Genomic DNA, 13,334 nt, shown 5'->3' with positions numbered 1-13,334 from the left:
TTTCTCCAGTAAGAACAATAAACTATAAATTTGTTCCTTCTAATTATTTTTCATTTCAAATAGAAAGCCAAGTGGAAATGAGGGGAAGGCAAGGAGGGGGAGGAGGTGCTAATCTCTATCCCTCTTTACCAGAAGGAAGAGAACCATCGTGTCTTTTCCAGAATTAGAATAAATAATGAAATACAGATGCTACCTCAGAAGTTTAATGTCTCAAAGATGACTTTCCATTGCAAGTGTATAGCCTGTGTAATCCCCAAGTATATAGGAAGAGAGTTTCAACATTATCTTTTTCTGTGAAATGGAATCTTGATACGGAAAAAGTTGCAAAATATTTTCCAGCATTTTCTGAAATCAAAACTGAGGTTTGCCTGATGTCCCTATGTAGGTCATGTTGCTGTGCATAAGAAAAACTTGCAGTAGGTGAAAAAAACTCTCTGAATTACAGAAGAACTTAGTCTATTATAAAGCACTTCATTTTCCTGCAAAAATCAAAAAAGAAAAAATAATCTTTTCAAGAAGTACCAGCAGGTTTGTCTTAGGCTCACCATCCATCATAATGAAGGAAATGAGGCAAAAATTCTAAATTGGTGAGGTCAACAAGGCAGAGGGGCATCCAGAGTTGTTCTTTCTGTGAGGCCAGATCCCTTGAGTGAACTCAGCCTTCCAGGAAAGCGGAATGCACTGATATTTCATACAGTTTCTGAGGATGCTTCAGTGCATGCATGAAATCACATTCAATGCACAGCACTAAGGGGAATCCAGAAAAAAAGCATGAAAGGAATAAAGTGCAATAAATATTTAAGATCTTGTGAATGCGAACACTGCACTTCATAAAAACCTCAGTCTCGAGAGCAGGGGTGCTGTATACATCACAGACAGAACATATGGTACAACCCAGTGAAGTCAAAGCTAATCAGTGAATAGTGATGGAGCTTTTAATCTAAAGTTTTACAGACATGATTAAATGTAATGTATATGCTAGACATGAAGCCTGTCTTCATTTCCTTAGACCTACCAACCTAAGAATGCATGCCAGGTGGCCTGAGGAGATGTGGTGTTCTCTGGGAAGGCATAAAAGTTCACCATGGGGATACCCTTATTAACTTTAATCTCTATACATTCCCTTGTGAATTATTTGTCTTCCTGTATTCTTCTTTAGCATCTTATTATAAAAGTCTCTTGAAAGTTACGGTAAAGGTCTTTATTTTCAGACTTAATGAGGTTTGGTAGGAAATTGACTTTTGATAAGTGAATTTGGATGAGTGGTGCTATGAGCTGCTGGTGCCCGTATGTGAGGAGGCCATGGGGAGTGTGGGTTTCACTATTGAGCATCCTATGGGTGTATTGCATTTATCCATTGTATAGTATGACTTAAGATGGATTCAATTAATACTACAATGTATTATAATGGCATGAATTCTATTTGGCTTCACCCACCATGGTCACAGGGTGCATGGTGTGGAAATAGGTTGCTGTTTGTTTCCTTGTCTAAGTGCCTTTTCTAAATGTTTCCTTTCCTTTGATGTTTCTAGGAGCTGGTGGGGAGTAATCCTCCACAAAGAAACTGGAAAGGAATTGCAATTGCCTTACTTGTTATTCTCGTTATCTGCTCCCTGATTGTCACCTCTGTTATACTCCTGACACCAGGTATTTATAACCTTTAACTCACTTCCATTCTGTTTTTCTTCTGTAATTTTACACTTCCAAGGCTAAAGAGATTGCAAACTGACTGCAGAGTCAACATCAAAAGAATCATCCTTCCTGTTCTTTAACTTGATGTGAGCTGAGTTCAAGGCCGTTCCTAGGTAGATTGTTTTAGAGTTTTATATTTCAATTCAAAGATCAGGGCTGCTGTGCTGAAGGTACAAGGGTGAAACCTGGTTGCCTAAACATAGATGGGAAATGTCATTTTATATGTGCCAGGGTATGAGACAGATCTACATAGGGCAGTCAGCACACAGGAGTTACTGAAGTTCATGCCCGCATGGAGCAGCAGCCACCAGTTGGATAGCATATCCCGGAGCATCTAAAATGGCATTAGATGTCTATGCTTAGGCACCTAAATCCCATCCTGTTCAGCTGTATTGCTTTTTAAATCAGACCATAGTGTTCCAGCTTTACTAAGGAATTCCAGATAACTATGTGCCAGATAGCATTTTACCACAGCAAATAATTAGTAACTTTCCAATGAGGGATTCTCTAAGTTAATCCCCTTACCAAATTTCAGCAAAGTTCTGTGCACGTAACCTTTGTAAATTACTTCTCTTACAGTAGCTGCTGAGGTTGTAGGCTTGAATTTTAATGTGATATCATTATGATTATTGATTATTACATATTTATACAGCTCTGTAAATTTCCATGACTACTTACGGCGTAGAAATAATGTGCTTTTGCGGCTCTTGAAAGCTTGTGATCTGAATATAAAAAGACAAACGAATGAGAGATGAGACGAAGAAAAGAGAACTCAGTGTCAGAAAGGGTTAGGAGCCGCAAAACACAGAAGGCAGCAAAAGGTCCCCTGCAGAGGGCCATAGAGGAGAAGAAATGGAGCTCCTTCTTGGATGAGTACATACGAGTGATTCTAGGGGACAGCAGGACAGAGCACACAGAGCTGAGGAGGGGAATGGAGGCAAGGGAGAAATGAAACCATAGGAAATGGAAAAGCACAGGATGGTGAAGTGGAAAAATGAGATGGAGGTTGTAGAGCAGAAACATCTAGCTCATAGTGTGTGAAGTGACATGCAGTTCAGCAGACTTGGGGCATCTTCCCTGACACAATTCTTATCCCCGCTGTATGGTAGACTGGAGATGGTGATAAATCAGGAAATATAGGATTGCACAGAGTTAATTTGAACATGAGTGAAACAATTACTACCTTATCCTTTTGGTTATTTATCATCATGCCATGTTCAGTTTATTTCATGCTACTGAAGTTTTCAATGTAAATGAAGTAGCACATGGTCATGCCAGAGTAATTAAGTAATTAAATTAATTAAAGTTAAACTTAATTAAAGATATATTTTTTTTTTATTTACTTTCGCTAATGTTCAGATTTAACACCTTTGGACAGTCCAATTCATCTGTGAGAGGTTTTGGGGCACACTCTGTGGACTGTACTTGTATCCGGCACCACTTATTTGCAGTGACAAATATTTTCCCTTACCCATTTTGTATGAAAATGTTGCCACCTATTTTACAAAAGTGCAGTCCCAGACTTTTCAAAGATGTATGTTGAAGCCTGGAGTCCTAAACCCATACTTGTGGGCTTTAAGAAGCTGTCAGTGGCTCACACTGCGTAAATGAGACTATGGGTACCACTTCTATCGAAGAGAAGGATTCCATATAGATGGATACATGGGGAGAAGCATAAACATACCTGTACAGTCACAAATGTGGTCTAAGTCAAAAGTCTTTCCTTTTATGTCACCACCTGTGACATAACAATATCTGGTAAGGAGCTTAGAAGCTCTGGTTTCAAATCCAGGCTCTTCTATAGACCTCATTTTGGACTTCTGCTGAACCCTACTCCCACTTGTCCATACAGGAAATCACACATAAAATCACTAATGATTATTATGACTCTAGATACCACAGTGCTGTTGTCCAGGTAAGTGCCTAGACAGAAAAAGTGTACTGAGTATTGAGACTTTGTAGTTAATGTTCTCAAATTTAGGAATACACAAGTGAATATGGGTTATTATGATGAGTATGGAGCGGGAATGTGATATATCCACATTCAGTTATAAATAAAATGTGTTTATATGTGTTTATATTTGTATATGCATGCACAAAGAAATTTTCAGTTTGGGATATGTATGCACACACATGTATGTACACATAAATCATAGAGTTATTAGTATGTACTTCGCAACAACCCCAAATAGCACTTTTGAGAGAGTCTCTGTGCTTAAAACTTATGAATATGCAAACCAGTTTTCTATACTAAAATTTCCATTCATGCTTTTTGAGATTTCTAATTACCTGATTTGATGTTAAACAGGGTTTGGGTTGGGTTTTTTTTCCCTGATGGTATTTCAGAACTGTGTCCTACATGCAAATACAAAAACTCTGAGCTCAGTACTGTTTCTGTTTTTATTATGGATCCAGACAGCTTCATGGTGAGACTTTGCCAAGGGTAAAATAGATAGTTTAGGTTGCTGCTGTGGCTTGGCACCAGCTGAGTTTAGTTTTCTCTTGGTCCACTGACCCTGGAGCTTGTTTCGAGGATGCACTATGGCAGAGGGTACCAGGAGGCTCATTTCACGGGTATTTCCAACCAGTCAGTGCTAAGTGAGACATTGAGACTGGCTTGACAGATGCAAAAAGTAATTGTTTTTGCATTCCTGCTATCCTGACTGGGAATAGCACGTCCCAACAAGGCAAAAGTGGGGAAAATGGAGGAGCCTGTCCAAAAGAAGCAGCAGATTCTGCATTTACCTGCCATAAAATAGCTCACTGGAAGAAGAAATGTTTATCCTTTGATAGCCAAACTGAAAAAATAAGTGGTGGATATTTGAACAAGAGGCGAGGAAGGGGAAGGAAGGAGGTGAAACAATTTTGTGGATGTTCATGGGATGAGGAGCTGCTGCCAAGTGGGAGTGGCATCAGAAAAAAAAGGAAAAATACCTCTTCACTGGAAATGTTTTGAGCGGGATGATACAGTCTGACATGGGCAGAGCACAATGATTGAGAATACTTCAATTTTTTTTAAATTTTCTTTCTGATGATAATGTTGGAATCCAGCCTGACACTGTCCTGCTAATACAAATATCGTTTCGAATTTTATCCCTGAATTCCTTACTTGTGCCTGTCTATCTTGACCCTCTCCTTGCCTGGGAAACCATTCTTCTCTAAGTATTTACTGTTGGTTTGAAGGCCTGTTTTGCAGTGCAACAGCAAGGCGTGCGATGCAGAGATGCTCTAAACCCAGTGCTGAACATCATGCAATGCCTGCAGAGAGAAATCTGGGACAGAGATATGGGAAAGAGTGCAGCATGCAGGCTTGTGGTCCATGCTGAGACAAAGAAAAGTGGTTAACTGGACCCATAACTTGCATCTTGATGGTGATATTTCCCAACACTGTGAAAGTCAGGGTAGTCTCCTGCAAAACCAAGAGTTAATGGTGGAGCAGGGAATGGGAAAGGTTTGCTTAGCAGAACAGATAATGATTAAGATATTTAATAACTGAGGAAAAAAAAGAATTTATGTATCTTCAAGATTCTTTTGCAAATCAGCCCAAACCTTTAAAGAAGGTTTTAACTCTGGATTCAGCTTCAGGAAGGCTGAAATCCCTCCTGGTTTGGGTTTCTCAGAGGCAGGTCACTCACCCTGCTTTAAGATTAGCTCATAAACTAGGAACAGTGCTCTTTGCATTCAGCAGACATTGTAATTGCGATACCAGTGCTTTATTGCTAGCTAACGCTTAGGTCTTATTTTATAAAATCCTAATAAAATTTCAGCATGTCTATGATTTGTATATCCTTTGGTATTCGAGAACAACATTCTCTAAAAGCAGTAACTGGTGAAAGCTTGCATTTAACGACACTGTAGTATGCACACAATTGTCTACGCTGAAAGACTCTGATTTCATGTGTGTGTGAGCCCTGCCATTCCACCCACCTTTGAAAAACGTGAAGCTATTTATACAAATGATAAAAGTGTGGGACTGAGCCTTTCCTAATCGATGGTTGCTCACTTGTTGCAGCATATGGCACCTGTATGGGTCCTGTCCTAGCAGTGTTGTTTGTGTGTTTATATAAAGATATGCAAAATTTATAGGTATGCATGTGTGCACACACATACATCTCAAAGCTGAAGAGGACCCAATCCTACAGAAATCTTGATTAAAAAAACCTTCCCCAGGTTCCATTAGACATTTTGCTTTTGAAAAGGCTGCTTTCTAGTTCCCTCTGTTTGGAAATTGAGGCAAACAAGGACTTTTTGCACATCAGTTTCTGATATTTAAAGCTTTCTGCAGATATGGCTCAAGTTTGCTCCTTTCAAATCTGACCTTTAGCTGAAAAAAAAGAAAGTACACCAAACTCTGTTTTAGAATTCTTACAAAATTCATAGGACACGGTTTTCAGAGATGGTACTGAGGCAGTTGTTGAATAGCATTAATTCCCAGCATGCTGTCAGACAGCCAAATGCGTAGTCTAGTAAGCTGTGTATGACTTTTGCTAGTCAGGAAGACCAAGGAAATATCCTGTGACAAGTTGTGCAGGAGTGTAATTTGTTTGTTCACAATTGTTATATATAAATATGCCATTAAAAAATAGCGGGATTTTACAGAAGTGAGAGAGAGGCTGCCTGTTTGCCTTTTCTGGCCACTGCCTTATGGGTACAGGGAGTAACTGGGGGAAAAGGGGCTCAGATTTGCCAAGGAATCAAGCAGGTACATTGAGGTGGGAAGGGAGCTCCTGGTGTGCTGTCAGGTCTGCCAAGAGGTGGACATTCATGGACACACAGTCACCCATGTGCTTGCAGTGCACAATAGCCCAGGAGGTGTGTGAGAAGAGCATCTGATATTGACCTGTAGCAGAGCCCCAGGGATGACAGAAAGAAAGGTGGGCATCCAAGGTGACTGAAACCTTCTGACCCATCGAGCAGCCTGTGAGCATTGCTGGAGATGAGAGGAAGCTTGAAAGAAAGGGTTGGTACTGCAAAGGAAAAACAAGCAGGGAGGTCACCTCATAGCACTTCTCCCTTCTGTTTTGAGTTTTCTGGGGTTTTGGAGGATCTTTGTTCTGTTTGTGTTCTGGAGAGCAAGGTTTTATCAGTTCAGTGCTGACTTCAAGGATGAGGTGCAAACAGACGAACCCAAAAGGTCTGACCAATCCAGGGTTCCTATCATGCCTTTAATGTTGAATCAAAAATAAAATGGACATGGTTTTCACTTGATTCTCTCAGCACGTAACTTTGCTGTTTGGATGGTGGGTTTCTGTACCACCTGTACCACTGCCATGCTGCTGCGCTGTCAGGCCCTGGTTGGTAGCTGCCGGCTGGATCTGCTGGTGGGGGCGGGACATGAATGCAAAAAAAGGTGGTGGCACATGCTGGATCCTCTCCTTTCATAAACCCAACAAGGCCCCAAGGTCTCTGCAGTTGGGTGTGGACACAACTTGTGTCCACCACGTGGCTTAGACACTCTAAGGCAAGCTCAGTGATGGCTGCTCAGGAAAGGGTGGACTACCTGAGACCCCACAATTGCATTTCTTCCTGTGTAAGTGTCTCCACTGGGGTCAGAGAAATAGAGTAGGCATTCTTAATGAGCGCTCTGACTTACCTATGTGTTAGATGAGAGGTCAGAAAATCTGAATTTTTCCTAAAAAAAAATCATTATTGATTGATTATTTTAATTAAATGTTTTCTCCCTATCTCTGTGGCTGAGATTGATGTTGTCCATGGTTCATTATAGGCCCTATTGCAGCTATTACAGCCCACTGCAGGAGACAGTAAGGGAATCTCAACAACATGCTGTAGGGAGGCTCCTGGGTGTGCATGCTTCAGTTGCTACCTCTTTCTCTTTCTCCTGTCCTTTATGAGGAGTTTGAAGTGCTGTGAAGCTGTAGAGGTGGTGCAGCCCCCAGACTGTCTGTCTCCATCCTGCACAGGAAGAGGGAATGAGAAGGGCTTCCTGCCCTGCCCCTTCCCAAATCTCTAGCACAGAGGCTTGCTTGTGTCTGGCCTTCTGCCCTCATGGTAGGGCATGTTCCTCGGGGTGGCACTTGGGAAATAGCCCCTGAAACAGCTGTAAGCCCAGGGCTGTATGTGGGCTCCAACCTCCTGCTCTGCACCCCCTGCTCTCCCCAGGTATCCAGAGCTGGGACCATGCACCAAGGTGGGAACTGATTGGAACAGTTTACTGGAGTTACTCTGACATATATTATCCATTTTAATAAATAAAATTATTCAGGAGAACTTGATGTAATGCTGTCACATGGAGTGATTTAGCTGAGGACTTGTATTAATGTGTTTCAGTATTTGGAAGCCACATTGAGCAGCATGATTGAAACGTCAATCAGACTTTTAAAAACTATGAAAATTGAAGAATATAATTTAATTTAGTAAAAATGATAGTTCATATTGAAACACCTTTTAGTGGAACAAAACATTGTTCATAGGTAATTTTCAGTGGTCCCAGGTAGCTCAGGAGCTTCAATTTAGAATAAAGACTTTTTTCCTCAAATAAATGGCTTCAGAAAGTCTGTTTCCACTGTTTCTAATCACCAGAGAGTTCAGTTAGTTTAGTACTAATAATGTCAAACATAGCTATGGTTGCATGATACCAATAGACCTCAGGCATGAGGATGCTGTGGTGAGGAGAGATGCTGAAGCACACACACCTGCTGTGGAAAAACTCAGAATGTGGCCTCACATGTTCATTTAAAGAGCAAATGTGTCTAAAGTGACTGTAAGGCTTCCATGAAAATCTTTTTTCAGCAAAAAATTGAATGTTGGAAACAAATTGTACATATAAGATGATTGCCTGTCATAAGAAAAAAAAAAATACTGTTAGGAGAAAAAAAGAACAGAAAGAATATGTTAATCAAAATTGGTGGTTTCAGTTTTTCTCTAAAAATTTCACATTTGAGAAAAAGAAATCCATTTTCATATTAACTAAGCAGCCAGGATAGGGTTCTCTGATGTAATATATATACTCTTCATCTGTAAGGCCCAAGAATCCATTGATTCGACATAAACACGTCAGTTGCAGGCCCAGGAGCCTCTGTGTTGTGTTTATGAGAATTGTTACATAGCAGAGAGGTGGTGGTAGAAATGAGGAGGCACAATTTTTGACACAAGAGAAGATGCTAGCTGCAGCAAACTTCAAGTGGTTAAATTCGTGCTTTAGTTTTATTTGGTTTGACTTGTGTTTAGTCTTGGTGGCATCCTCGATGGGACAGATTTCCTTTTAACAATCATATATACACAGACAGAAATCAGTTCTGTGTCTTTCTTCAGATTATGCTTTGCATCAGAAATCTGTTGTCAATCTCTGACTGAATCATGAGAAATGTGAAGAGGACTGTATGAGAGTCAGTGGAGGAAGATGTACAGCGAGTATTTCTTTATGGGGAAAGTGGAGCGTTAGAGTTAGTAAGAACAAAATAAATCAAGGACACTGTTTATTACAAGTTGATCTTACAGCATCTTAAACTGGTAGTCTGGTTCTTCAATGTAAAAGCTATCCAGGTTTCCATGTTTGCAAATGAAACTGTATATCCTTTCACTAAAAATGAAAATTATTATGGGCCAGATATGCAACACCTAAGGATTTAGGGTTATGTCTCAGATTTTTTCAAAAATATTTCTGCAATCAAGTGTCTGATTCCCATGAAAAATCTTTGTGAATTCCTGAAGTAGTCTGTATGAGCCCTTATAGCACTTTCCAACTGTGGTTCTGCATGACAGTTTTTAAGGTAATAAAAATATAAACCATAAAAGTTTTGTCACTTATAATTATGTTTTTTAAATTTAACTAATTTTAACTAGTGTTAATTAGCTTTAATATTCTTCAGAATAGTCAGCATTATATAGCACTATGACATCTATAGGTGTGTTTTCGTGACCTTTAAAATCTTTTTTTGATCAAGTTATGTCCAAAAATGTGTGTTTTGGATCATATCTTGGTCTTTTTGTAGTTGCTGAGCCCAGGCATAAATAACCAAGAGGTTTCTGTTTATGATGGTCCTTTTATAACACTGACAGTGAGATGTGGCTGATGTGTGTTTCTGAATGAGATATGATGTGGCACTATTCACAGTTGCTGTACTTTCAGATACATTTCGAAGTTGAAGTAATGGCAGTTTTGTTTTCGAATGTTTTACAGTTGAAGATAACAGCTTGTCTCAGAAGAAGAAGATAACAGTGGAAGATCTCTTCAGTGATGATTTCAAAATTCATGACCCAGAGGCTAAATGGATAACTGGTGAGTGAGGAACGAACGTGTAGCAGTGTCTTTGTTTCAGCTCCTCACCCCCTGGGCATCTCTTTATTTTGTTCATTGTTCCTCCTGTTCTGTATTTTGCTCCTGATTTTACAGAATCAAGGAGTGGTTGAGGTTGGAAGGGACCTCAGGACATCATCTTGTCCAACTGTTGTCCAACCAGCTAGAGCTGGTTGCCCAGAAACATGTTAAAAAAATTCAATCCTCAAATTCCTATTCCAGCTTTACTCCTGATAAATATGTAAACACCACTGCTCTGCTATTATAATTTTTTATTTAAGGCTCTCCAGTGGGCCAGACATTGAAAACTACAGCCATTGTCCCAAAGAGCTTCCAGCATACAGTAAGTGCTGTAGCACGTGATTAGAAGATGTGGTTGGGGCACTATCACAGTCATAATTTTACCATAAACAAAACTTCAGGTTTATATTCCCCCATCGAAACATTTTTTTTCCAGCAGAGAGGTGAAGCATTGCTAAGCAACAGGGAAACAGTGGTCCAGCAGCAGCTGGGCTGGTGCTTGCACACAAGCCATGTGCTCTTTTTATCCTCTGCTGCCTTATGTTTTCTAGTCAGGGGAAAACCAAATAATACTTGAATTAATGCACATAGCATTTGCTGGAGTAGAGCTGTTTTGGGGGATGTAGATTCCAGCTCTCGCTGGAAATTGCTGCAGTCTGAACAAGCTTTGGCGAGAATAAAACGATTTGTGGTATGCTGCTCATGTAGGTTCTGTACAACTCCTATTATCACTGAAGTTATTAGTTTTTCTTTTGAATTTAATGGGGAACTGGATCGAATCCTTCCCCGTGTTTGACTTTCCTTGTCTGTTATGCCCATTGGGAACAATTTTAATGCCTGTAATGAAAAGAGAGAGTGTTAAAGGGTAGTGCTGAATTAACACATTCCCCAGAAGCCCTCAGCACAGCTGTCTCTGGCTTCTCCCACCAATTCAACTGCAGGGGAAAGCAATTGCAGATGATACGCACCTTCACAAACACACCTGCCGATGGGGAGGAGCTCTTTTTCACATTGCATGCTTTGGGGCAGTGGTGCTCCCCATAACCACTCTCTAGGAATAATGATGATGGAACTGTTAGCTGCATTGCAATTCAGAATTATTTGTCTAGTACCCTTTTTTAGCATTGATATCCCTAATGGCCCTAATGAAGAAAGAAGTGGTTTATTGAGACCTTTGCTGCTATTTTCTTTATTTGCTAGAGTACGAGGGAATGATAACGACTTGAATAAACTTTTGCAGGAACAGAGAATGAAGTATTGCCATGCAGCTAGGTATAATATCCCCCCTCTGATGAGTATGCATGGAACTAAGGTATATTTTCCACCAAATTGCAGTCTTCTGTGAAAAAACAGTTTTTCCCATGCTTTGCCGATTACGATCACATACTGATGCCGCATAACTTTTATTAAGGCTCCAATCTTGACATGTTTTAAACTCCATCTCCCTACTCCTGTGTACTCTCACTGACTCCAGCAGTTTAACATCCGTCTTGCCTGATTTGAAATTACTAAAATACTGTTTCTGTAAAGAACAAAGCACAAAGTAGTATTGTGAAAACCAGTAGAGATATTTTAGAAGAACTTGTTCTGTTGCTGTGCTACTAATACCACTGATACTGATTTTAATATATCTAGAAAAATTTTATGAAGCTAATAGATATTCTGTAGATTTACCCAAGGGTGACTTCACATTTAAGGGCAAGACTCTAATCTGCGATGTCATTCATCCAAGGACCCAAAGCCATTTTACATTAATTACTTTTCTGCATTACAGTTGCTTTTCACAGCTTTCTCTGGCTGGCTAAGTGGTGAAATCTTGATTAAGGTCCCTGATAAGCAAGATGAAAGACCAGTAGCCTGATTCCCAAGCAAGCATTCTTATTGGTCTCTTACTCTCAGATTTTAAAATACAAATGAAAGACTGAAAATGCCAAAGCCAAACTAATAAAACTTTTAGTATAACTGGAATGCTGGAATGCCTTAGCAGAAAAATTAAATCTTTAAAAATTGCACATCAGCTCACATAATGAGTTGTTGTTTTCTGGGGAATCAGCACAATTGTTAAAATATAGGTAGCTGTTGTCTATCCTTTCTCCCCTTCTTCTGCTGTTAATTATATAGGAAAAGATCACAGTCATTCAGAGACCTGCATAATTCAGTCCTCTTGTCTCTTCAAAGCTCTATTTCCTTCCTTTCCCTCTTCATTATTGCAGAAGATGGGAGTTTGGTAGCCTTGCCTAAGATGCAGCACATTGTATGTTTATGAGTATTTCAATCATCTGAGAGATTTGCTTCCAAAATAGTTCAGTCAGTAAAATATCTGTGTTCTTTCCTGCAAGGGAGCAATTGATTCAAACTCTCTGAAGGATCAAGGTCTTTCCTTTAACTTGAATGGAGCAAGTATTACAGTAAAAATTAAAAAAGGAAAAAAAAAAGCAAAGCATTTCTATTCAGGACAGCACTTAAAAATACGCGGAAAGCTCACTGAAATTGATGGGATGAGCTGATGCTTAAGCATTTTCTTGATTTGCAGTGGGAAAGCGGAAAAATAATATATTTATGATCAATAACTCTGTCATTCCATTGATTTCAAAGGAGCTAGGGCAAAAGAAAAAAAAAAAAAAAGAGAACCAGTCTGAAAGCTGACAGAACTAAACTTCCAGAGCAAAGATTACAGGTTTTCTCTAGGCTTTCAGTCACAACATGTGGCTGGTTTGTGGATATGTTTGCATCTTATTATTGGAATTGCATGTGCCAAAGATGCAACTTTGAACTTTTTAGAATTTCTGTGATGCCACCTGTAATTTCAAATTCCAGTTTGCATTTTTATCCAGTGGTCTAGCGAGAGGAAAGACTATTTCATTTAATTATCTGCTGCTTTCAGTGTCTTCTACTGCCCCAGCTATTGATGTTGACTCAGTTAAGAGCACTCCAGAGGGGAGGAACATGTTCATAGACCAGAACTGACTGCTCCACAGTTTGTTTCTAGTTCCACTTCCAAGGACTGCTATTGCTTACATTTGCCCTGTAGCACAAGCAAGCATTGAATTTATTGTGAAGCTTTCACTCTTCAGGACAGCTTAGTATATAGTATATAAATAAGTATATAAACGACCATATATAGTATAGTATATATGGTATAGTAGTTATATGGCAATGTAGTACAGGAATTTTGAGACTGTGCTGGTGATCAAATGGCATCCCCCTACCCTGCAATCCAAGAGCAAAGAATCCGAACTGCATCTCTGTTCCAGCCCCATCCATCCCATGCCTCTTCCTGCGCTCTTCTGCTCATCGCTCCGTGCATCGCGCCCCATGCCGTTCTATTACCATCCTCTGTTGTGAACTTCCCTTTACTGTACTA

General features: G+C 39.8%; 1 protein-coding gene across 1 annotated transcript in view; it reads left to right on the top strand.

Annotated features, from left to right (window-relative positions):
- DPP6 (dipeptidyl peptidase like 6) overlaps window positions 1-13,334 on the top strand; it is a 410,215-nt gene that overhangs the window by 234,046 nt on the left and 162,835 nt on the right. The window contains exons 2-3 of the mRNA XM_074157769.1: window positions 1,533-1,647; window positions 9,833-9,931. Coding sequence (XP_074013870.1) covers window positions 1,533-1,647; window positions 9,833-9,931 — 214 coding nt within the window. The remainder of the gene's footprint in view (window positions 1-1,532; window positions 1,648-9,832; window positions 9,932-13,334) is intronic.

This window comes from Numenius arquata, chromosome 12, assembly GCF_964106895.1.
Source record: "Numenius arquata chromosome 12, bNumArq3.hap1.1, whole genome shotgun sequence".
Lineage (NCBI taxonomy): Eukaryota > Metazoa > Chordata > Aves > Charadriiformes > Scolopacidae > Numenius > Numenius arquata.
This window is presented reverse-complemented; position numbering and strand designations above follow the sequence as displayed.